The sequence below is a fragment of the Vicugna pacos genome, chromosome 29 (assembly GCF_048564905.1).
Source record: "Vicugna pacos chromosome 29, VicPac4, whole genome shotgun sequence".
Lineage (NCBI taxonomy): Eukaryota > Metazoa > Chordata > Mammalia > Artiodactyla > Camelidae > Vicugna > Vicugna pacos.
Window position 1 is genome coordinate 2,050,190 of NC_133015.1, and position 27,400 is coordinate 2,077,589.

A 27,400-nucleotide genomic window follows, 5' to 3' on the forward strand; every position below is an offset into this window, starting at 1 on the left:
GGAGGCGGTGAGGAGCCTCAGATGACCCGGAGCCGGCTCTTGGGTCAACCTGCAGTCACATCCTCATGATGACCTCCTCCAACAATTTGTAACACATACAACCGACAAAGGTACACACCCCTCAGCCCCGGTCCCGCCGCAGCTTTCTGCTCCTTATTAGGGTTGCTCAGTCCTGGACCTTCGCACTAGCTGCTGCTTTGACCTCAGAATGTTCTCTCCTGGATCTTCTTGCTGCTAGCTTCTTCAGAGAGGCTTCCCTACAAGCCTATTTGCACACCATTAATTTTTTTAAAATTTTAATTGACCCATGACTTCTAAAAGTACTCAAAAAACTATGAATTATCACAAAATGAATACACATTTGTAACCACTACCCAGATAAGAAACAGAACATCACCAGGAATCCAGAAGCCTTGCTTCATTATGACTCTCTTTCTCTCCCTAAAATTAACCACTATCTTGACTTCCAACACCACAGCTAAGCTGCTTTTGAAGTTTATGTAAGTAGAATTACACAACTGTATCCTTCAGTCTCTTTTACCACAATTTATTTGCCTTGTTATTGGTGGACACTGGGTTACCTCTAGTTTGGGCTATGCCAAATACAACGCTGCTGTGAGCATTCTTCTTTTGTTCTTTTGGTGAAGAAAGTATATATACATACCCTTTTCTGTTAGTTTGATTAAACCTAAAGGTGAAATTGCTGGGTTGTGAAGTGTACGTATGTTCAAATTTAGCAGATACTGCCAAACAGCTTTTCAAAGTCTTGACAATTTAACCATCCACCAAGCAATGTGTAAAATTTCCACTGTGTCACACCCTCACCAATACTTAGCATTCAAAATTTCTTAATTTTAGCCTTTCTGGTGAGCACATGGTAGTATTTCATTTTTTTAAATTTGCGTTTCTCCTGATCACTAATAAAGTTGATTATTTTATTTTTATTTTGGACATTTAAATACCGTTTTATTTCTGAAATGCCTATTCAACTTTCTTACATTTTTCTTTTGGATTACATATAAAAATCATTTTTAGGAGTAATATTTATAATATAAACTCAAAATTACAGCTACATAACTTCAGATTGTGGCTTTCTTATTTGATTCTTAGGATGACATATTAGTCAAACCAAACATGGAATGAAATAAAATCATACATAGAAATATTTTGTAAGCTTTGTTCATCTTCTCTACACAGAGAATATATTCTCCTTTAAAAGCTGAAACGGAATGCTATCTCCTAGGTGTCACTTTCTCTAAACTCTGGAGACAGAATGAATTACTTCCTTCTCCACACTTTGACATTGCTGGAATAATATTTATTGCAATGCATTGTAAATAATTATTTACAGGTCTGTCCATCCTGCTAGATAATGAGTTTCAAGAAGGCAAAGGCTGTAGATTATTCATGTTTTATTCTCAGTACCAAATAAAGCATCTGGCTACAAAATAGGTTTTGGCAAAAACTTGTTTGAATTAATATTGAGCTCTCTAAAGAAGACAATTCATCAGTCCACTGAAAAGGAAACACACTGAAATACACTGAAAAGACAAAGTCCATCAGATTTCTGTAAATCCTCTATTTCCTTTTAGCCATCACCACCAAAGACATGGTTTTAATATGTAATTGAAATGCTACCTCCACCATTAATTTCTCCTGATTTTTCCAGGTTACAAATACCTCTTCATTTCTTCGCATTTCTAAGCACTTTTTACCTCTATCAAAGTCTTCATTCCCTTCCCCTCCTTTTTTTTTAATTTTTAAAAAATTCTTTGAAGGGTTGTTATCCCACCTTATTTATCTTATTTATCACAAGATCTACCTACCATTGGCGTGGCACATAATACACACTTGATGTTTGCTAATTAACAATCTACTAGGCTCTATTAGACTTGAAAATATTCAAAAGATTATAGGTAGTCTGTCCAATTTCCATTATAACCAAGATGAAGGCCAAGGTAGTCTCAGGAGCCTTTTGTCTTCCTGATGAGTCCTTCTATTGTGTCCCACTGCTCCTTGGTGACCTAACACAAAAAGAAAATCTCAATTTAATGTGATCCTTGTGTGTTTTTAAGCTTGGTCTCCTAGCTGGCAATATTAGAATCAAAAAATGGCATCACCTTCCTCAGACTGTTGAATTCCCCTGAAATAAGTGCTTCCTCTCCTCCATCAAATCTAATGACCTGCAAAACAGTAATAAAAACTGTGAAACTAACTTCTTTTAAAAAAGTTTCTGAGCCATTAGCCATTTCTGCCTCCTAATTGGATGAACTCTCTCTCCTTGGTACTTTCAATCAAAGCCCAGGTTTTAAAGATAAAACTGATGATTAAGCCTAAATTGATTTACTCTTTTTAAAATCCTCTCTCCATCATTTCCACAATTTCAAATTCTACCCAAACTTTTTTTATTGTTTTATTTTTTTAATTAATTTAAAAAAAATTTTTTATTGAGTTAGAGTCATTTTACAATGTTGTGTCAAATTCCAACTAGAGCACAATTTTTCAGTTATACATAAACATATATAAATTCATTATAGCATAATTTTTTTCTCACTGTGAGCTACCACAAGATCTTGTATATATTTCCCTGTAAATTCTACCCAATCTTAAAGATCATCTTAGAGGCATATCTACTGTAGTAATTTGCATTTAATAAAATTAATTTATTAATGAATAAATTCCATAAGCTAAATAATGTATACTAATATTTTAATTATAATATTATATAAATTGTATTTTTAATTATATGTATTTTTAATTATAAATAATATATTAAATGTAGCTAATTAAATGCTTTAAATCATATGTGCATTCAACATTGTCAAGGCTGGTTCTACAATCCACTTCCCCAAAAAGTTGGGAAAGACAACAATACTTACCGCTCCATTAATCCAAGAAGCATAATCACTACAAAGGAAAACAGCAAGATTTGCAAGTTCTCCCACAGTTCCTAGCCGACCACAGGGGATTCTGTCAATCATCTCTTTCTCAAATGCTCCAGTTGGATCCATACGGCTAAAGGCACCCTTAGAAAATAAGCAAATAGTTATTTTTTCTTAATGTAACCCCTTTCCTATTTAAACAAATTTGCATTAAATGGAATGTTACTATGGTAGCCTGTTCATACCTTAGGCCTATAAGCACCAGAGAATTTTGTCAAATCCTTTCATATTCATTTTACCTAATACTGACCTTTAAAAAAAACCACTAGAAAATATAACCTTTTTATCTTAGTCTCTCTATATGTAAAATGAGAATGCCTGTCTTAGCTACCCTGCAAACCTGCTGTCTGAGAGATGAGAAAACGTGCATGGAAGTACGCTGAAGGGCGCGCAAGCTGTGTGGTGGACGCGGGGTGTTAGTGTCATCTGACTTAGAAAACACAGAAGAATAACCAAAGTGGGAACTATTTAAGAGGAAATTCCTTTCTTCTCCTTTCTTCTCAAAATAATAGGAAAAGAAGAAAACAAGAGTGCAGGAATATTAAATTCAAGTAGGTGCCAGAGAGAGAAAAACCGTAACTGAATCTGCCAAACAAATTCTGCCTTCTGTTAATGATGTGAAGGAGCAGAGCAAGATAAGGATGCATGTGCAGTGATAAAATAAAAACGGTTAGATTTTTCTCTAGTGCCTGGAAGTCTAGGTGACGATTTGCTTCAATAACACAGACAGGAGACAGAACAAGCACACACGGGCCCCTTCTGAGCCCTTCAGCTCTCCGTGGGCAGGCACAAAGCATCAGACAAACGGTGGCAAAGGTCCAGTCCTGGCTCCGTCAGGGCTAGAGAGCGGCCAGGCTTCAGTTTTCTTTTATCTCTTTAAAACTATATGCTTGTTATAAGCATACAACTCACACCTCTACTGTTAGACTAAACGCTCCTTGATGGGAAGCTTTTTGTCACAAACGTTTTTGTATCTTTCTTAGCACCTTTGCATACAGTAGGCACATGGTAAATAAATGTATCAAATGCAGATGGTCTTGCTGAGACATTGAAGTCCCAGAAAGAAGCTTCTACGACTATTCCTTGTAAGACAGTGCTCAGCACAGCGCTGCTCTCAATCATGTGTTTTAATATGTGCATTTGAATTATTTTTCCATTCATTTTATTTTTATTATTGAAGTGCCAAACAAATAAGATATTCAATCAAGTTTCACTCATGAAGGTACTTCTTTCCATTTTTCACCCTTCAAACTGCTAAATAAACTAATACAACTATCTCCATGTTAATATTTAATACCCTAGAACCACTTACAAGCCAAAATGCTCCTGAGCATTATTTTCAGTTTATGCAGCTGAAACAAGCTAGCAGATTTCACTTGGCCTCCAAAGCTACACCTCAGCTGGGATTATACATTCTCGCTTTATAAGAAAACGAAAAGAAGTCTGAGAGTGAAGTTATCAGGGGCAATATGAGAGAACAGAGAACTCTGCGGACCTTCTGAGCAACACCCGTAACAGCGCTAGCGATAATTATGAGCTGCAGTAAGTGTCCATAAGGATTACCGATTACAGGTGAAATCCATGCCGTCGGAAGGAGTTTAATCAGAGACATGGGAATTCGGAGACACGCGGAACTGAGTGTTTGAAAATGAAAAGGCACAGATACAAGTCGAAGAAAATGCTGCCCATAACGAGACCATGCCTGTATGATGAATTTCTAAAGCATCTCTTAAATTAAAAGTACAGTTACACTTCCATGATTAAAAAAAAAGATGTCAAAGTAAGAACCTTAAAATACAGTAAAAAAAGAAAAAAGAAACATAAGACAATAACAGATGATTAAAGCAAATCAGACAAAATGCCAAAACTGATGGCATAAAAGATCTCAGAATGGTTACGACACTGAAATAGACCTTATGAAGGAGCTGTTTAGCTGCTGTGTTCCTGCCCACCTCCTTAATTCTTAAACTGGATAATGGCAAAACCCTCTTCCCTACCACCAAGACCCCAAACTCAGACGTGCCTGGGAAGTCCTGCACACATCAGAATACAGCTATCGATGTTTCACTCCTTAATCACTCAAAATGTGATGATAAGCAAACCAAAACTTACTTTGGTTTTTATAGGCCCTGGTTGAATCACGTTGAAACGCATTCCGTATTTACCCCATTCTGCTGCAAGAGACCTAAAAAGTAAAATAAACAACACAGATTCTAAAATATTATACTATATGTTAAAAATACTAATGACCAAGACTTACCGCATGCTTACCACGTGCTAGAGACTACAACCCCAACAGGTCAGTCTGTTACCGTTCCTCACGTCACAGACGACAGAACTGCAGCAAAGAGGTTAAAGCGTCTGCTCTGAGTCAGGTGGTCAACCTCAAGGGGCCCAGCCCCGGAGCCTGGGCCCTTCACCACTCTGCTGAGCTAACCACCATTCACGCTGTAGTGTCCGTAAGCGCTGCGCAAGACTACTTACCACTCACATTTTAGAACAAAGTCCAAGATCAATACACACTTTTAAAGCAGGTCTCATTATTCAGCATAAAGAAATGAGACTCATGCCCCTCCCTGACATTTTCTAGAGTTCAGCCCTGCATTTATGAAGTTCAATATAACTTTATAGTACATTAGATGACAATGTTTGCACCATGACAAGTGCTTTGAGCAAGAGACAGATTATATAGATTTAAAATATTAACACATCATGTTTAACTAGGCTTTAATATAAGTGTTGAACTGAGCTAAAAAGAGATAGGAATCCAAAAGAATCTTGCTAAATGCCCTGAAGCAAAACAGAGCATTAATAGCAAACATGAAACCATGAAGAAGCGACCTGGTTTTAAAAAGCCTATTTGATAGGTATGTCTAACTTTTATCATCTAAATTTATTTTAGGAATTTATATTCATATGTATATCTGTGTGTATATGTACTTAATCTAGCTTCAAAAATGATTTAACGTAACTAAGGAATACATATAATGCAATTGAGGGAAATAAAATTATCTGAAAAGAAACAAAACAAAACAAGGATAAAGAAATATAAAGAAGTCAAGAACAAGAGTTGTAACTACATGTACTGTGATGGTCCACACAGTTGTAACAGGGGGGTCACAAACTTGTATCTAGCCCTCCCATGATGCTATGCAGAAAAGATAAGCCTCATCAGTTACACAATCCACAGTGCCCAAAAGGAAAAAAGCAAGCTCATCTCTCAGGAAAAGCACAACTGTTTCTGATTTTAAAAATTTAATGAAACATTTCTGTCAAGAAAATTTATAAAAGGAAAACTGCGTGATACAGTAATGTCCTTAAGACACTGCATCCTTGCAATAGACATGAAGGGGTAAGTTCTATGTAGCTATAAAGTATCCATTCACATGGCCTGGTAACATCACTTCAAAGGCCAATTTAACAAAACCCATTCTATGGGACAGGGGACATTGTGCTCCAAGTACAGTTTGTTAATCTGACTTAATCCACTGGTGCATTTTAGAGAAATGGGCTGCATCTCTTTTAGGCAAATCACACATAAAAACTGCTCTTCTGAGTGATGCCTTTGACAGAGTTTGTGACCACACCTACCGTGGATAGGCACTTGTAGTGTACCTACTCTCAACTGCTAGGGAAGTGGCAGCCCTGTGTCTTAACAGAGTTACTGGGCTGAGCAGAACAGCAAACTACTACGGAAATCAGCCCAGAGGAAAAGCCATGCCACCTCTGTTCAGAGGTGCAACAGATAAATTTATTCTAGTGCTAGCTTGTTTAACCTAGTTTATATTCTCAAGACCTACTGTAACAAGGAATCCACCTCACTGGCTCGCTCTGCATGTTACGACGCTAAGCACAGTATACTCAGTATATGTTAGTCATCACTGCTGTTCAACCCGCAGATGGTTGTCGTGAGCTTACTCTGTGCCAATACTCTGTAAGTGTTTACACTATCAAATAAAGAAAAGCAGTCCCTGCCCTCAGGAGACAGTCCTTCTCTCTGAGGAGAGGTCACTTTAGTTGTGTAATGAACTAGATGCTGCATTCTGGGAAATCGTGTGCTATGAGCCAGGGCTGCTTAGAGGCAGGCGCACCTAAGTCTCCCGGGAGTGAGAGAGAAGGCTTCCCTCAGGAGGTGATAACAGAGCTGGAGCTTTTCGTGGGGGTAAGTGGGGAAGGAGAAGAGGGTGGGAGATGACAGAGGGAAGTGTGGAGAAAGGAAGACAGCCCAGGCATATGGGTCTGTATGAGTAACATGCCATATTCAGGGACCCTCAAGGCCTTATCTGTTACGACTTTGTACTACAAAGTACGGACGAGGGCTGACGGGAACTCAGGCTGGAGAGTGCGGTACACATACACCGAGCGCCCACTATGCAGTTACTACCAAGAAAGCAGCACAGAATCACAGTCCTTAAAGGACACGAAATTGAAATGTCTAACAAGAGTCAACAATTCCGACAAAACTAATGTTGATGTTGTACAAATGGTGCCAAATAGTCAAGCTCCAATCTACTTCCCATACCACCTGACTTTAAAAAAGGTAATTACCTCTACTCAGACTAAGACTAAACTGCCGGGTCAGGTGTTAATTCTCTGTGTCTCAAATGTGTGCTACTGTTTTAATGTTAAAAAGTACTTTGAGACTATTTGAAAAAGAGAACAATTATGCAGCTCTGTGAGCACTGAGCACCAGTAACGGACCAGATCTTGCTGAGCAATGAGTATACAAAAATGAGTAAGATAGTTTCTTCCTTCACAGAGCTCACATTTCAGTGGGGAAGTCATGTAGCTTTAATGATATGTTAAAATGTAATATGAAAATGAATACATGTATACTCATGTATGACTGAAGCATTGTGCTGTACACCAGAAGCGGACACAACACTGTAAACTGACTATAACTCAATTGAAAAAAAAAAGTGGTCTACTATGTCCTTCTCTGTGCACCTTTATATTGGTACACCACCTTCATTTCAGATTCTACATCAATGGATGGCATTTATTAATGTGTTAGTCTTCCCACTAGATTGGAATAAACAAAGTTTTAAGGGTGCAAAGAGTGGAGAATGATTAACTCTGTTCTAGAGAAATGAGAGAACATATCCCAGAGGAGGTGATTAGAGAGCCGTGAAGGAAGGCAAAGTATCACAGCAAATTCCAACAACAGCATCACCCAGGCGCTGAGATATGAAAGGCATGATGCGAGTTAAGGAAATCTACAGAGCGTGGGGATAATGGTAAAAGGAATGTGAGCTCAGGTGAGGATGAGGACTGTTCTATTTCTATCACCGTCATTTCCCTGTACCTAGCTAGCACAGTGCCATGCACACAAAAGGTACAAAGCAAATATTTATTAAACGAGTCAATGAATAAAGAAAGGCCAGGGATAGGTCTGTTTAGAATACCAGACTGAGTTTTGGCTTTTACTCTGAAGAGTAATAGAAAAATCATCCAAGGATTTAGCTAGGGAGCATAGTAAGCAGACGTGCATTTTTAGGAAGCCGAGTCTGGTAGGAAAGTGAATAATCAATAGAGAGAAGAAACTTACTATAGGGTTATTACAATCAGCAAGACAAGCAATGATGAGAACTTACGTTACAACAAAGACAGTGGAAAAGGCCAACAAGGAACAAATTCCAAAAGCAATCTTGCTGCTCAGAAAAGGCCACAAGACCCAGCAAGTGGTCACTGCTATGTTAGTCCTATTAACTTGTACAGTAGGTACAACAAAAGGATGATGGTGTGTTTAAGAGGTCAGAGGTGGCACGTGTACAGACATATGGACACTCCAGCCTGAGTTTCCATCAGCCTCTTCCTCATACTTTACAACATACAGTCATACCAGATAAGTAATTAAAACCAAATAAAATTTAGTTTTTCAGTCACAGTAACCACAATGCAAAGGTTCAACAGCCCCATGTAGCTATTGGATAGTGCAGATTTACACAACAGCCAGCTCCATCATGGGAGAAGATTCTATTGGACAAGTGCTGCCGTGGACAAACAGGACGTAACCGTGAAGCAGGATGACTCCTGGTGAACACAAACTAGCCTTTGTTTCATTTTTCTCCAGACAGAGACTAGGAAGCAGGAATTCAGTTGCATAAGCTACTAAAGCACATTATTTACCTTCAGCGACAAGACGAACATAACAGTACTCACTTGCTCATGGCCTCCACTCCTGCTTTGGCAGAAGCACTTGGTACTACAAAGCCTGACCCAGTGTCAGCGTAGATGGTTGTAATAGCAAGAAATGTTGCTCCTGACATTGCGAAAGGATACAGTAATTAACAAGACAGCTAAATCCATTCATATCAGGAAAACAAGATTTATAATGATGGGATCTGATTCAAGAGGGAATAACAAAAATTGAAGCATTTTTCAAAACTTCACTAATGCTAAATGAATGAAAGCATAATCTAATAAAACTACTACACTGTGCTGTCATTCAGGATGGCCCAGTCTGCGCTTGAATAAAATTCTCTACCAGGTGAGTCGATACCGAGGCTCAAATCTCAGAGGCATGGCCCTGTTACACCCTGCATAATCAGCCTGACAGGATTTCCATTACCTAAGCACCTATTTGAATAAGAGTAAGTCAGAACCAAAACTAAATTAGCAAGGACTTCAGCCTCCAGCATCATGGATTAGCCCTCCTCCTGTAAACATAAAGAAACTGGATCAAATATACGATACAACCTTTTTCAGATATTGTTTAGTGGGCAGGGAAAGACAGCAATTCCTGGGAGAAGAAAAACAAATGAAATGAGCCCTAAGATCAAATTTTTTGCCTAAAAGTACTACCCATATACTACACCCTACATACATACACACACTATATACTGTATACTATGTGCATGTATCATGTGGACTGTGGCATAAGGAATATGAATACACCAAGTTATAGCATTATCACTGAGTTGAGGAGACCGATCAGAGTTTGGAGAGATGGAGGAAGCTGGAATTTGTGAGGCGAGTTCCCCAAAAGAGGAAAGTATGTAGAGATAGAGCCCCAAAAATCTGTATGGTGTATCCTTGAGTCTCTGGAGAAACACCAAGCTGTATAGTTTAGGGTGAGATTCCACAAGGCCAGGCAAAGAACAACAGCCTGAGAGCTGTCCGCTGCACAATTCCCAGAGTGCACAGCGGCTGGGAGATACGTGAGCGTGAGCAGCTTTGACGAAGATCCAGGATTTTCAGTGGGAAGTTCAGAAAGGCTGTGTGTTAGTAAGAGGGTTAAATTAGCCCAAAAGTAAAGTCTACTCTACACTCACACAAATAAAGTTGTAAAATAACATTGAAAAGATCAAGCTGATCCACAAGTTTTTAATTCAAAGGGAAATTCAAATGCAGATACATATGTGCACACCACACACAAACATACATACACACACCCCCCTCAAGAACCTAATATTCACAGTATGCAACCAAAAATTACTACACATAAAAAGACACAGAAACAACCAGGAGACAAATTAGTTAACAGAAAGTTCTTAGAAATAAGAGAAGAAATAAGAAAAGATAGAATTAGCAGATAAAGAGCTTTCAAATGATACTGTACACTGGACAGCTACACATGAAAGAATGAGACTAGAACATTTCCTCACACCATACACAAAAATAAACTCAAAATGAATTAAAGACCTAAATGCATGATCTGAAAATTCCTAGAAGAGAATATAAGGCAGAACACTCTTTGACACAAATTACAGCAATTATTTTTTGGCTCCCCAAAGACAAAAGAACAAAAGCAAAAATTAATAAATGGGACCTAATTAAACTTAAAAGCTTTTGCACAGCAAAAGAAATGAAACCATGGACAAAATGAAACCATAATGGATGGGAAAAATACTGGCGAATGAGATGACTGATAAGAGGTTGGTATGTAAAATATATAAACAGCTCATACAACTCAATGTCAAAAAACCAAATAACCCAGCTAAAAAATAGGCAAAAGACTGGACTAGACATATTTCCAAAGAAGACTTCAGATGGCCAACAGGTACACGAAAAAAAGTTCAACACTGCTTATCAGCAGAGGAGTGCAAAACAAAACCACAGTGAGGTATCACCTCTCATCTGTCAGAATGGCCTTCATCAAAAAGAACACAGATAGACCCACCAGAGGTCCAGGACAGTTTCAACCAGCAGTGGGCAGGCACTGGCTCCTTCTGTCAGGAAACCTGCATAAGCCTCTAGTCCAGCCTCATCCACCAGGGGCAGATACTAGAAATAAGAAAACAGCAATCCCAAAGCCTATGGAAGGAATCCAGAAACAGGCCAGGCTCTACATCAGGACCGGCTGGACCCTAGCCTTTGGGTGACAAGAGAGGAGTGTACTGCTGAGACGCACAGGACATCTCCCACAGCGGGCCACCTCTCCAAGGTCCAGAAATGTAACTAACCTACCTAAAAATACAAATAGAAAGATAAACAATATGAGGCAGCAGAGTAATATCTCCCAGGACAAGGTACACGATAAAATCCCAGAAGAAATAAGTGATAACGAGATAGGAAATTTATTTGAGAAACAATTTAAAATAATGATGGAGAAGATGTTCAGAGAACTCAAGGGGAGTATAGATGCACAGAGTGAAGTTTTTAGCAGAGTTGGAAAAGATAAAGAATACCCAAACGAAGTTGAAGAATAAAATCACTGACATGAATAACACCCTAGAAGGAACCAAGAACAGACTAAACGAGGCAGAACAGATCAGTGAGCTAGAAGCCAGATTAGTGGAAATCACTAATGCAGAACAGAAAAAAGAAAAAAGGATGAAAAGAAATGAGGATAGTTTAAGAGAACCCTGGGACAACATGAAGCACACTAATATTCACATTATAGGGGTCCCAGAAAGAGAAGAGAGACAAAGGACCTGAGAAAAGCTTTGGAGAGATGATAACCGGAAACCTTCCCAACTTGGGAAAGGAAACAGTCACCAAAGTCCAGGAAGTGCAGAGAGTTCCACCAGGATCAACCCAAAGAGGAACACACCAAGGCACATAGTCAAAAAACTGACAAAAATTAAGGATAAGGAGAAAATATTAAAATCAGCAAGAGAAAAGCAACAAATAACATACAAGGGAACTCCCATAAGGTTATCAGCTGATTTTTCAGCAGAAACTCTACAGGGCAGAAGGGAGTGGCACGATATATTTAAAGTGATGAAAGGGGGAAACTTACAACCAAGAATACTCTATCCAGCAAGGTTCTCATTCAGACTTGGTGGAGAAATCAAAACCTTCCCAGATAAACAAAAGCTAAAAGAATTCAGCATCACCAAACCAGCTTTACAACAAATGTTAAAGGAACTTCTCTAGTCATCAAACCATAAGAAAAGAGAACAAAAAAAGGAAAGAGAGAGAAAAAAAAAAGACCTACAAAAGATTGCTTTGGCAGTTCAGGATCTTTTATGGTTCCATATAAATTTTGGAATTGTTTGTTCTAATTCTGTGAAAATGTCATGAGTACTTGACAGGGATTCCATTGGATCTGTAGATTGCTTTAGGTAGTACAGCCATTTTGATAATGTTGATTTTTCCAATCCAAGAGCACAAGATATCTTTCCATTTCTTTGTATCATCTCCAATTTCCTTCAATTTTTTTTTCCTTCAATGTTTTACAGTTGTCAGAGTACAGGTAAATTCTTGGTTAAGTTTATTTCTAGGTATTTTTGATGCAATGGAAATGTTTAAGCCAGTTATAAAATTCTGGTTTCTAAAGTGGAAAACAAAAGTGAATGGAAGGCTGCAAATGGCAAAATAGCCCTCTTTCTTATGGGTGAGTTGTATTCCATTACATACATATGCTGCATCTTCTTTATCCATTCATCTACTGATATGCACTTATGATGCTTCCATATAAAAAATCCACAAATAACAAATGTTGGCAAGGATGTGGAGAAAAGGGAACCCTAGTACACTGTTGATGGGATTTGGAAAACAGTATGGATATTCCTCAAAAAACTAAAAGCATACTTACCACATGATACAGCACCCCACTCCTGGGCATTTATCTGGAGGGAATGCTAATACAAAAACATACATGTACCCCAATGTTCACAGCAGCACTATTTACAATAGTCAAAACATGGAAACAACCTAAATGTCCACTGACAGATGACTGGATAAAGAACTTGTGGTATGTATGTATGTATGTGTGTGCGTGTGCGTGTGCGTGTGTGTGTAATGGAATACTACTCAGCCATAAAAAAGAATAAAATAATGCCATTTACAGCAACATGGATGGACCTGGAGATAGTGATACTAAGTGAAGTAAGCCAGAAAGAGAAAGAAAAATACCATATATATCACTTAAATGTAGAATCTTAATAAGAAAAGACACAAATGAACTTATTTACAAAACAGAAACAGACTCACAGACTTGGAAAACAAACTTATGGTTACCAGGGGGGAAAAGTAGTGGGAAGGGATAAATTAGGAGTTTGAGATTTGCAGATACTAACTACTATATATAAAATAGGTATACAATAAGTTTCTGCTGTATAGCACAGGGAAGTATATTCAGTGTCTTGTAGTAACATATGGTGAAAGACAATATGAAAACAAATATATGTATGTGTATGTATGACTGAAACATTATGCTGTAAACCAGAAATTGACACAACATTGTAAACTGACTACACTTCAGTTAAAAAAAAAAAAAAAGATAGCTGCAATACAATGGACCAGTTACAAACAAGCTAAAAAATTGCCAAGGACACAGTAGGCTCTCAGTACATTGACTGCAAGAAAGTTTGAAGTAATAATATTTAACTCCTGAGAACTCAGTGATTTTTACTTCTTACTTGGCCACAATACTGGATAAAATAATAGTATTAGTTAATATTTGCAAAAGAATCAAACTATATTTATATATTTTATGAAACAGTAGAAACTTTAAGAAATTTAAAGGACTACAGGTTTGAAGGGCTATAAGGAAAATCATTTGAAGAATATTCAGATAAGTTTCTTTTTCCTCTTTGATATGTATTGTTTCTCTTTCCCTCTGTACACTCCAGAGTAAACAAAATTCAGTAAACATGGGGAGTGGAAGAGGGAGCAGAAGTACCATTTTAAGGACATGAGGAATAAGAATGGTTATGTTAAGACATTATGGGAACTGCTTCTAATATACCAAAAGCTCAGTCTTTCAGATCTCTGAAAACTACTTTGTTTCCAAACTCACCTCGTGAAAGTGGAGGTATGCAGAACTTTAGTGTATACCATTGCAGTACACTGAAAACAGATGCTAACTACATTACTCTTACAACAAAATTATAAAAATGACTTTACAAAGTGACAGTTACTTATGCAAAGCCAATGCTCCAATAGAAAGTGCTCTATCTTCTCATTCAGATTTAACCGAAATGTGTACTGACGTGTGGGACCGAAGTTAAGCCATTATTATACAATTCAGATACTGAAAATGAAAGTTATTTTCCTCTTCTCTTTCCCTCTAGATTTTATTTATGACATGGGTAGCCCACTGCTTAGAATGAGACACTGCTGCTTTTGATTCTCCCTGAGTGTAAAAAGGAGATTCAAACATTTAAAATTGCACTGTTCCAATAGGATGAATGTTGCCTGGTTAAATAATTAACAGCTGGATTTCAAGAAATGAACAAGGTGTTTAAAACTCAAAGAATTCGCAAATTCCCAAGGTCAATCACAGATATATTTTTTCCTTTCTTTTCTTCTACTAGACCACTTAGGACAATTCTTTTAAAAAGTCAACCATCAAATTTAGTAACAATAATGAACACTTATCAGGTATTTAACAAACCATATTTTCTCATCCATAAAACTGAGAATTAAAAACATCTTACCTCATGTATTAAAAAAGGCTAACTCTGTGCCTCAGTTTCCACACATAACTATACTTTGCAGGGTCATTACAAGTATTAAATGAGTTCATAAATATTCAGCACTTAAAACAAAAACTGATACAGAATAAGCACTTAGCAAATATTAGGTGTTTTAAAAAAGTAAAAAGGAAGGAAGGAGGGAGGAGAGGGAGGAAAGGAGAGGAAAGACAAGGAGGAAGAGAATTTAGTTAAAATTAGAGCATTTCTGCTCAATATTCTTACTCAAATGTTAAGCAATTTAGGACTCTGGAAAACAGCCAAATGTGAAGACTATCATACTATGTTGAACACTTATTTAACACGTCTCTGGCAGTGACACAGAGGCATTTATGTTTTTAGTTTAAACATAATATCAATTTCAAAAGGCAGGGCTGTATCCAGCATATCATCTGTTTCCAAATTAGAGCTGAGGACTGACAGAGCAGCTGGAAAGAGAAAGCAACATCTGCACATAAACTTCCCTAAAATCGTGACTGATTTCTGAACTAAGTAAGCATTGGGGTGGCTCTCCTTTTAGCTCACTCAATAGCAACAGCTGAAAGCTGAAAAAGCAAGCCTTAAGAAAACAAATCCAGCAACATACAAATAGATAACATGTCATAATCAAGCAGGGTTTGGCCTAGGAACAATGTTGACTTAAAAATTCAAAAATTAATCAATGTAATTCACCACATTAACAGGCCAAAAAATATGGCTATCTCAATAAATACAGGAAGAAGACTGGACAAATTCAATACCTATTCATGATTTAAAAAATAAAACTGTGATCAGGAGGAAATGTATTTGATTCGTTCTTGGTATGAGGAACAAACAGGGATGACTGCTTTCACCACTGCTGTTCAGCATTATACGCGAGGTCCCAGTAAGCAAAATAAGTGAGAAAAGAAAAGAAAAAGCACACAGACATATTGGAAATAAAGACACAAAAATCATCTTTTTCACAAATAACGTTATTAGCAATACAGAAAATCCTAAGGAATCTACAAAAAAAGCTGTAAGAACTAGTAAGTGAGTATAGTAACCTTGCAGGACAAAGACCAATATATAACAACAAAACCACTATATTTCTGAACACTAGAAAAAACAATTAGAAAATAAAATTTAGAAAATAATACCCTTTGCAATAGTAACGAAAATATAAATTACCTTGGGAGAAGTTTAACAAAATTTATGTAAGACCTACACAATGAAAGGAATAAAACATTACTGATAGTAATTAAAGAAGATTTAAATAAACAGAAAGACATACGCTGATGGACTGAAAGACTTGACATTGTCAAAATACCAACTCTCCTCAATATAACCTACAGATTTGTAACAAGCCTGGTCAAAATTCCAGTAGGCATTTTTTTTTTAATTGTTGAATTAATTCTAAAAGGTATATGAAAATGCTAAGGATACAGAATAGCAAAAAAAACTTTGAAAAAGAATACTACTTCACTTCAAGTTAATATAAAGCTAAAGTAATCAATTTACACTATACATATAACAAGTAATATATGTATATATTTTGAAGTAACCAAAATAATGATGTACATATAAATCAAGTGAATAGAACAGAGATTTCAGAAATTGACCCATATACATATATATTTGTGTGTATGTGTCTATATACACACACACACATATACATATATCAATTGATTTATTTTCAACAAAAGCACCAAGGTATTTCAATAGGGACAGGAAAATGCAAAAAATTAACCTTAACCATCATTGCATACCATACATAAACATTAACTCAAAATGGATCATGGGCCTAAATGTAAGAGTGAAAACTGTAAAAGTTCAAGAAGAAAACAAGGGCGAAATTACTTGCAGCTTTGGATTAGGAAAAAAATCCCCTAGATAGGACCCAAAAAGCATGAGCCATAGAAGAAAAATATCTTAAGTTGGAAAATAGCAAAATTTAAAACTTTCCCTCTTCAGAAAATACTGTTAAGGACATGAAAGGCAAGTCATAGACTGGAAAAATATCTGCGAAACACAGATCTGAAAAGTAACTGGTATCAGAATACATAAAAATAACTTTTTCAATTCAATACCAAGAAGACAAATTGACCCAATAAAAATTGGACAAAGGAATAAAACAGTCACTTCCTCAAAGAATCTATACGAATGATGAATGATCACACAAAAAGATGCTCACTTTCATTAGTCATGAAGAAAACACATGTTAACACCATAAATGAAAAACGATTACACAACCCTAGAATGGCTAAAATGTAATACGGCTGATCCTTGAAAGAGACAGGAGTTGGGGGTGTCAACCTTCCATGCAATAAAAAATGCACATATAATTTACAGTCAGCCCTCTGTATACTTGGCTCCTCCATATTTGTGGTTCAGCAACCCCTGATTCAACCAACCTCAGACCATGTAGTACTGTAGCATGAAAACAATTTGCATGTAAGTGCACCTGCACAGTCCAAATCCATGTTGTTCAAAGGTCAACTGTATAATCAAGTGAGTGTTGGCCAGAGTATGGTGCAACTACTACCTGTAAATTGCTACTGGGAACACAACATGGTACAGCCAACTTGGAAAACAGTTTGGCAGATGGATCAAAATTAAAATTTCTTCTGCTAATCAAGCACACTGCTAAGGAAATGAAAAGACAAGCCACACAATAGAAGGAATTATTCTAAACACATACTGTATCTGACAAAGTACTCAGACCAGATTGCATAAAGAATTTCCACAAATCAATAATAAAAAGACAGAGCAAATTGGCAAAGTGAAAAGCTACCTTTCTCTCTCCCCTTCAGTAAAACATCTAAAATGCAACAGATGCCTCTGTCCAACACACCCAGGACTCCAGAGAATTCCACACATCTGTACATCTAAAGGTGGGTGGACTGGAACATAAAGAGGAGATGGAACCCAGGAAGAGTGGAGGCAGGGTCTGCAATCCAGCAGCTGAGCCCACAGCCCCAGAAAAACTGGGAACAGAAGGGGATGCAGCCCTCACAACTGGCTTCCCAAACACAGTAGTGCCCACAGCCATGGATAACTGGGTAGCAGCAGCAGCGGGTCCTGTGACCCTGTCCCTTCAGCCACTGAGGCACCCATGTGACCCCAGGTCCCCTCCACTTTCACCCTCCCCTAGCACGCAGAGTCTTGTGACTCAGTCAAAAAAGTCCACCATCTTGGTGCACCAGGCAGCAACACCAGCGACACTGGCAAAAGTAGGATACCCATGAGCCCGAGGCACAAGAAGCCATAACAAGGGCATGGGCCACACCTCTCACAGAGGTGGTGGAGAGTGCAAAGTACAGACTCAAATGTGACCAGAGGCCGCTCAGGTAAGAGAAACCAAAATTGTGCTATAGTACCACCTACTGGGTAAGAAAAGAAAGGCTTCTACTTTCTAACTTGTTCAATCATTAGACTCAAAACGAAATGAGTTCCTTACTTAAAATGCACCAGCACACGAACAATGCATCAAGTACCACGGAGGAACGCAGTAACACTGTACCACAAAATGAAAGTGACAATTCTCCAGAAATCAAACTTAAAATCACAGAACATTGCAATCTAACTGACTGTCATGAACAAAATCAACAAGCTACAAGAAAACTCAGAAAGGCAATTCAATGAGCTTGGGAATAAAATTAATGAACAAAAGGAATATTTTACCAAAAATACTGACACTCAAAAAAATAGCAGAACAAATTCTAGAGTGGAAGAACTCAGTAAACAAGATGAAGAATACATTAGAAAGCACAGGAAATAGAGCAGACCCTACAGAAGAGAGAAAAAGTGAGCTCAAAGGCAGAAATCTAGAAGTGATGCAAGCAGAAGAAAAAAGAGAAATAAATACTAAAAATGAGGAAATTCCACAACAGGTAGATGAAAAGGTGCTGAACTTCACTAATCCTCAGGGAAATGCAAATTAAAACCACAAGGAGCAATCACCTCACACCTCTCAGAATGGCTATCATCAAAAAGACCATAAATAACAAATGTTGGTAAGGATGTGTAAAAAAGGGAACCCTCATACACTGTTGGTGAGAATGTCTAACAGTGCAGCCACTATGGTAAGTGGTACAGAGAGTCCTCAAAAAATTCAGGATAGAACTACCATACGATCTAGGCATCCCACTTCTGGGCACTTATCCAAAGAATATGAAAACACTAATTTGAAAAGATGTATGTACCTCTTTATTCATCACAGCATTATTTACAACACCCAAGATATCAAAATAGCTAAGCATCCATCAACAGATGAATGGATAAAGATGTGATAAACACACACAAACACACACTGGACTACTACTCAGCCATTAAAAAGATGAAATTTTGCCATTTGTGACAAAATGGATGGACCTTGAGGGTATCATGCTAAGTGAAAGAAGTCAGATGGAGAAAGATAAATACGATATCACTCATATGCAAAAATAAAACACATACACACACACACAAAAACAAAAAGCAAAATAAATGAACAAACCAAACAAAAATAAACACATAATTACAGAGAACACAGTAGTGGTTACCAGAGGGGAAAGGGAGGGGAGAAGGCAAAATGAGTAAAGAGGATCAACAGTATGGTGACAGATGGAAACTGTTTTCAGTCGTGAACACACTGTATTGTATGTAGAAGCAGAAATAGAATAGTGCACTCATGAAACATATATGTTATAAACCAGTTACCGCAATAAAAAAATCAATCTAAAATTTTTTAAATTATAAAAAGACAACTCAATTAAAAATGGATTAAAAATATAGTGAGGATTAAGTAGAAAGTGGCAAAAGGGAGCATTTGGAGGCAGTGGAAATGTTCTATGTCTTGATTTGGGTAACGGTTACCTAAGTGTGTAAATTTATAAAACATCAATTTATACACTTAAAATCTGTGGACTTCACTATATATAACTTTTACCTCACATTTAGCAACCTAAAAATAGTACACACATTAGAGCTATATCATGCACTGACTTACTCCTTTAATCTATCTGTATTTCAGCATACAATACTGCTGGGTTTCATACTGGTTCCATACTGGTATGTCAAAGTACTTTGTAAACTACAAAGCACTGTAGCGGTATAAAGTATTATTATTAACCTACTTGAATAAAATGCTTATTATATGTCCCAAAAATCACCTCTTGTGAGTTTCAAGAGGTATCTCTTATTTCTAGTGACCTCTAGGGGTTGAAGGAAAAATTCAGTATTTATCCCATCCATGACCATTGTGACTGGACTTTTAAATAAAAGTACATATTATGCTTTCTTTTTATCTCTCCTCATGGCAAGTTCTCCCAATTCTTTAATAAAATTAGGTACTCTTTTCTATCCTATTTACTAAATTTACATTTATACATGGTAACCTAGTGATGAATGGATCTCAGCATGATCATTTCAATGTCCTTCCCCAAAAGGCTCAGCCGTATAGTTACTGACTTTCGCGGCACATTGGGCTGAGGGCTTCAGGAGTTTTGTGCATCTTTTATTTGTTCAAAATTGTTAATTTTGCATCAATACTGCTTAGAAACATGCCTTAAAAATGTCCCTCTAATTTTAGCTCTCTGCCCCTGCCAAGGCCACAATTCTCTCGGTCCTCAGTCATCTGTTAGCCCCTCTCTGAGTGCACAGCATCACCGATCCCTGCCTCAGCAAGTGAGCATGTCTTCCAGATGCTAGTGCCTCTGCCTTCTCTAGTCTGACTTCCTAGATCTCTTCCTTTGGCTGCCATCCTCGACGCCAGACCACCTAACATACTTCCGACCATGGATTATCACAGATTGCCTGCCTCCTAAATAAACTCTTCCACATTTACCAGCGGGACACGTGAGAGACCATCAGCACCTGAATTCCTTGATTATTGCTCCAATCCAAGTATAGACCCGTGCGCTGTGCTCTCCACAGCCCACTAATGCAGGTCCTTAAAACCCTGGAGGTTACACATCTACAGTTCGCAGGAATCTTGGAAGAATAGAAACTGGCTCCATCTTTCTAGAAGTTTTAGCTAGTATACTTCTAATGAAGCCCATAGAATTTTAATACAATGTGATGAATAAAAATAGATCAAAGTCTATGTTAAAATGAAAGACAATAATGAGAAAAGAAGGGAGAGTCAGGCAGAAATCAAGAGTAACAGAGATGGGCAAGGCATAAAATAAAAGAGAAAAACGAGACAGAGAAACACCAAGTGATGAGAGAGGCAGAGAAATACCAAGTGTTGAGAAAGATCAAGACGATGAGAGAAAAAGAGAACCAAAAGTGAAAAGTTGGCAGAGAAGAAGAGAGACAGAGAGAGACAGAATCAGAGACAGAGACAGAGACAGAAACAGAGACATGAATAAGAGTTATGGTGAGAGAAAATCAGACGCAGAAGAAGAAGAGATAGAGAAGATGAAGATACTTTCCTTACACGTACAAAGATGTGTACATTCAAGGATCCTCGGGCAGAGAAGAGAAGTCAACCCACACTTCTCTGTCTCCCTTACCAACCATCCATCCCTTAAAAAAAAAAATTCATGCAAACTCCAAATCTCAATCATAGCCACGTTGCTGTAGTGGGAATGAGTGACCTGGGGTTTCAGTTTCAGTGAGTGCATGGAGAAAGGATGGAAGTTGTTAGCACACAAAAAGGAAAAAATCTAGTGCCTTTCTAGCATCCGTCTGTCTGTTCCTACATCCTTTCGCAAGCTGGTCAGAGAATTATCCACACTGTACAGAAGAAACTGAATCTAATGAGGCAAAAGCTCTGAACGAACAGAAGGAATGTGGCCAGCTCCACGCCTTCCTTTCTCCTTTCAAACCCCAAAGGACATCCTTCAAGGAACACAAGGACTCTTCCTCCCATCCTTGTTGAGAATACCCTCCACTCTCTCGGAGAAAATACCCCCATCCTTCACGTCCTAACCACAGCTCATTCAGGGACAACGTCTTGTCCCACTCTGTCCTTTGGGCTTGCAGCACAGCGCCTGGTACACAGAAGTCTGTAAGTGTCTGTTGAATGAATACATGTACACTGGTTCTGGACATACATGTATATACACATGTAAATACATTACAAATATATTTACTGTTTATATTGTATGAACTTTTATAAAGAAGTCAGTTCACAGTACTAAACAGAAACGGCCTCCTAGTTAACGTCTCTCTAAATCTAGTCTCCTTCCAGTTTTCTCACCGATGTCATCATCATCTGAACTACTCACTCCAGCTAAAAGCTCTCAGCTCATAAGACCTACTGATCTTATCTTCTAAATACCTCCTACTTTATCCCTCATGCCCTCTATCCTGATGAAAGAAAAATAAAATCCTCTTGAACGGTCTTTATAATCTTTCTAGATTAGAATGGTCTTTCTACCCACCACATTGTCCCAGCAATCTTTCTAATCACAGCATATTCTTCATGAGACACCTTCAAGAGAAAGCCATAAGGAAATAATTCCCCATTTCCTCTGAATTAACATGAAATTCCCCCATTTTGGTACCGAGAACTTTCCCAATTACACCCCCTAACTCATTTCCCATAATCATTTCCCACCACTCTCCCTCCCCATCTGTAACCAGTGCCTACAACCTTCTGCTTTTCCCACAAGGAGCCTCTTCCCATAGACATTTACATTCCTTTTCCCTCCCCCTTCTCCATGTCTTGATCTTTGAAAACTCAGCTCAAATTGCATCTTGTTCCTCAACAAGGATTAATCATCCCTAGGGAGAGTTAGTCACTCCTGTCTCTGGATTTCCAATGCACTTGAAACATAACATTGAAGCTTAGATCATAGCATATGGTAAAAGTATCTTTCTTCCCTATTAGATTATGAGTTGGACAAGTACAGACATTATATCATTGATTTCTGTAAGTATCCCAGGGCTTAGCACCAAAACTGCACACAATAGGGACCCGATAAATATGTGAGGAATAAACAAACATACCTTTCTGTGCTTTAATTAGTTGCTTTCCAATTTCTAGTGTCACATAGGCTGTGCCATTTAGAACTATGTCAGTTATGGTCTTCCAAGCATTAGGAGAGAGTCTTTCAGTGGGAGAAATAAAATTTCCTGCTGCATTGTTTATCACAATCTAATAATGAATAAGGCAAGTTACAGAAACTTAGATGAGGAAGAATATTTTCCCTTAAGGGCTTTTATTTCTGAAAGTTATTAATCCCAATAATATAATAAAGCTAAAGTTCACAGTCTGCTATGAAACAATATCATAAGATCTGGTTCAGTTTCACTTTTTTTGAGCCTGTGAAAATCTCCTGTTATGTACCAAATTTTAGAATCCTAATTCCATCTCAAAACTAGGGTAGAGTCTATTATTAAAATATAAATACAGTTAAGCATATCTGTAATAGAGGAGAACAAATCTGACTTTAGTTTTAACCAGTGTGCCAGTGCCCTTTCTAGGTTTATTCTTGTAGCTCTGCACCTTTTGTAAAACAATGTTGCCTTTAGCCTGTCTGGTAAACAGGAGAGCCTTTTTTCAAAGGCTCTGACCTTTAAGGATATTAACACTTCTGCACTTATATAAAGATAATAAGTTGAAGAATAGACAATAACCTTTGTTTTTGTTGGAGGTTTACAAGGACACCATGGCCTGACCCACATGGACGGCTGCAAGAACAAAGAATTCCTACACCAAGAAGTTTGCAACAACCAACCACATCCCCTCTCCTGGTTTTTTTTTTTTGTTTTTTTGGGGGGGGGGTTGGTAAAAAAGGAGCCTGTATTCTGACTGGAGCAGGATGGTTCTCCAAGACATTAGTGTGCCATCCTCTCGGTCTGCCGGCTTTCCGAATAAAGTCACTATTTCTTGCCCCAACACCTCATCTCCCAATTTATTGGCCTGTCATGCAGTGAGCAGAACGAGTCTGGACTTGTTAACATATCTACCATGTAATTATACTTTACTTCAAAGAATCTCAAATAAAGTGCCTTTAATTTCTGGTGTCATTTTTGGGTTAACTTACCTAATGAAACTCTTGGTTATGGACTTGTTTCTTCACTATCAATAGACTCTGCTTAGTTTTAGAGCAGATACAACAGCAGATGTTACTGGTCTGTCTGAAAACAGCTTTAACATAGCAAAGTACTCTCTTTGAGACTACAGGAGGAAATGGCTTCTTTTAGGTGAACCAAAAAATGGCAAAATACCAATGCATATCTCAGTTCTTACAAGGAGAAATCTGGAATTTCTTGTAGGTTTCCTTGTTTGTATTATTTGCCTCCACTGATAGAGATAATCAAAAGTTATTAAGAAAAGCAAAGAGCATGAACCATTTAAAGTAGATACTGTGCTCTTAGATAACTGCTCTTATTTCATTAACTTATTAAATTAAACGAAGGATTTTTTTGTTCTATATGATTGTAAACGTATTTTTAAAGTATTCTTGAAAGGAGACGGTATAGCACTCCACCTAATCTATTGCCCGCTTTAAGCAGAGATGGCTTTTTGCTAGCAACGGAAAACAGATGATTCTCAACACAGCACTCGTCCACGTCAATATTTTATTTCCTTCCTACATCTTAGCAGATGTTATCAATATCAAATGCCTCAAACTTTGACCTCATCACCATTATACTTACATCAGGATGCCCTGCAACTTTGATCAGTTCTGACACAGTGTTTTTTACCATATCAGGATCCCTTACATCACACTGAATTGCATGAACCTGCAAAATAACAAAGGAAAAAAGAAAGAATCCTACCTTTTTTCAGACTTCCTAAACTATAAGCATGAGTAAATTACTTAAGCATAATTCCTAAATCTGATTTAAATAACTTTTTAACATACCTTATTTCCAGTTTGAGAAGAAATTTGTTCTGCAGTAGCTTTCAAAACATCAATTTTTCTAGAAATAAACACATGGTACTTTGCATGAGTTCTGAAACGATTTCATGTTATATTTTTCATAAATTAAAAAACAGAATCTATAGCTAAAAGACATGCATTCTTGACGCAATAGGAAATTTGTATCTATAAACAAGTCAGTCTGAATGAGTTTATTTTCTGTAAGTTAAATTCACACAATTTTCATACATCTGACATTAATTTATTGAACTTCTTTTAGACCAGTTAATTTATATCTACTCACAGATTTAAAATTATTTCCTTACTTATATTCATTTCTATCTGTTTCCTGGCCCAAGCCTGCTTTAGAAAGAAAACACATTAATGGAATGATGTAAGCTTATCTTAAACTATATAAAATCAATGTTATGTATAAAATCTATGTTAGTCGATTTTAGACCAAATTGATAGGTCTAGACAACCTATGTGTATTCAGTGTCTTAAACTCTTGAGAGTAACACAAAAAAAAAACATGTACATTATGTAGTATTACAAAGAAGATAGTATTTTAACACTCAAAAATATTACAACATGAAAAAAATGTTCTGGCCAATTTACATTAAAGGAAACATCAGAAAGAAATTCACTTGGCCCCTTGTAAATGACATAATGTCTTGTCATTCAGATTATTAATTAGCCTACCTAAAAATTGTACACTGTTCAAAATTGGAGAAATGGGTAGATTTTTTGACCAGACTCTAAAGCTCAACACTTGCATAGTTATAAGGTACCAGGACACGCCTAAATAAGAAGAAATTCTTTCCACATGGTCTCCCCCTTCCTACATTCATCACAACAGATGTTTTGAAATATCTGCCTATCTTATAGAAAATGGAAACATTATATCCATTTTCCTGGCACAAGGTTAACCATCTATTGAATGAGCAATTATAACCACTTCTGAAAACAAAGCATCCTCACTGCAATACTTTTTAAGTTCCTATTCATATACAGAAAAAAATTCTATCACTGAATTTGTGAAATGTATATATCAGTTCCATAATCAATCGTTATTTCTATCATCACAAACTAAAACTTTTTCCAAGGAGATTTATTTAAATAACCTAAAGGATATTTCATACAAGATTAAGACACAAATCAAACAACTGGCAAACAGTGTTTTCAACAATGTGGCACAGAATTATCCCATCAATAGACTCCTGCTAGGCAACTTGCTGAGACTGACTTACCGGCTGGCTATCACACACTGTGCCCCTAGGCTGGACAGATGAGTCGTCATCCCTTTACCAAGGCCAGTGCCTCCCCCCGTAATGAATGCTACTTTTCCTTGGAAACTGTTTGGTGGCAGCATCACGTTTTGAACAGGTGGAAAGAATTTAGACTGAAAAGCATCAGTGGTTTGATATAATATTTGTGTTCCATAACTGAAAAACTAAAAAAGAAAAGAAAAGAAATTTGCATACTTGTATTCCCACAAAAGAGATGAATTTTTTAAAATCAAATTCTTAGATTAACATAAACTCACTGTAAACATATTGGTATTGTATTTAATCAAGTTTTACTCTTTTTCTGTTGGAATGTTAAGTAACAGTAGAAATGGTTAAAAGCATGAGCTTTAGAGCTAGACTACATAGGACAAAATTTTCTCCCTGGTCATTTAAACTTCAGCAAGTTCTACCACCTCTTTTGCCTCAGTTTCTTCTATAATTAGAGATAATAATAGAATCTTTCTAATAGGACGTTGTGAGGATTACATGAGTTAATATAAATAATAAACCTAGAAAATTGTGTCACACATAGGAAACACTCTATTAGTTTAGATGTTTTGCTTAAATTTAACTTTAAAAAAACTTACAAAAGCATTTTCATCTTTTAACAAGAATAATTTGGATAAAAGTCACATTCCATCTTTGAATCACTGAAGAAAGTTACAAAATGTCCTTTATTAGGTTTATTAAATCAAATGCTTCTCGTTATTTTCTAGATAATAAATTTAAAATATTTTATATTCTAATATATAGAATAATTATTGTACTAACAGATAAAAAATATTTGCTATATTTAAAATGGGGGAAAATTAAACCATTTTGAACTGAAAAATATTTGTATTGCCCTATCTTATATTTTACAGCTTACTCTCATATTACTTGTCAAAATCACTGCCATTCTCTCATTTAATTGAAAGTATATAAATGATAACATTGTAAACTGATTATACTTCATCCTCTCATTTTTAAGTATGAAAACAAACTTTTAAGTGCTGAACAGAATAACAAGCAATAAAAAGCTGATGTTCATTAAGTGCTTACCATATGTCAGGATTACGTATCTAACTAATCTTTACCACTCCATGAAATACGTATTATTTTTATCCCATTGTACAGGAGGGGCTCAGAGAAGTTAATTATGTTACCAAGTTACAGGACCAAGATTATAACCATCTTGTATATTGCCTCTCTCTAATCACAGAGCTCCTACTGAGTTTAATAATCACATCAGTGGGCTATGATATTCCCTATCAGGTCACGGTTGCAAGATTAAAACTCCGGAATTTATAATTTCCTGCTACAACGTTAAGTTGCATAGCCTGCCATCAGTTGTTCTGAATTATCTAGAAATTTACTCTAAGGAAATAATTATAAATGTAGTCAGTGATTTAGGACAGGCAAGTTATCAACTGGAAACTGGACAAGAAAATGCTTGTATGGTGTTCAGTGAAAAAAGAAATATACAGGATATTCTTAACTATAAATAAAAACATATGCTTAGGAAAAAAGACTAGCAGGAAATAACAGTAGTGGATTCAATATTTACC

The 27,400-nt window shown here is 36.9% G+C and overlaps 1 protein-coding gene across 1 annotated transcript in view; it reads right to left on the reverse strand.

The window, feature by feature from the left end:
• Positions 1–1,707: 1,707 nt before the first annotated feature.
• Positions 1,708–27,400, reverse strand: part of DECR1 (2,4-dienoyl-CoA reductase 1) — a 31,327-nt gene continuing 5,634 nt past the window's right edge. The window contains exons 2-10 of the mRNA XM_006202353.4: positions 25,815–26,017; positions 24,568–24,625; positions 24,359–24,445; positions 22,703–22,850; positions 9,105–9,204; positions 5,055–5,127; positions 2,880–3,026; positions 2,121–2,183; positions 1,708–2,024 (exon numbers count right to left, since the gene is read on the reverse strand). Coding sequence (XP_006202415.1) covers positions 1,965–2,024; positions 2,121–2,183; positions 2,880–3,026; positions 5,055–5,127; positions 9,105–9,204; positions 22,703–22,850; positions 24,359–24,445; positions 24,568–24,625; positions 25,815–26,017 — 939 coding nt within the window. The 3' untranslated portion in view covers positions 1,708–1,964. The remainder of the gene's footprint in view (positions 2,025–2,120; positions 2,184–2,879; positions 3,027–5,054; positions 5,128–9,104; positions 9,205–22,702; positions 22,851–24,358; positions 24,446–24,567; positions 24,626–25,814; positions 26,018–27,400) is intronic.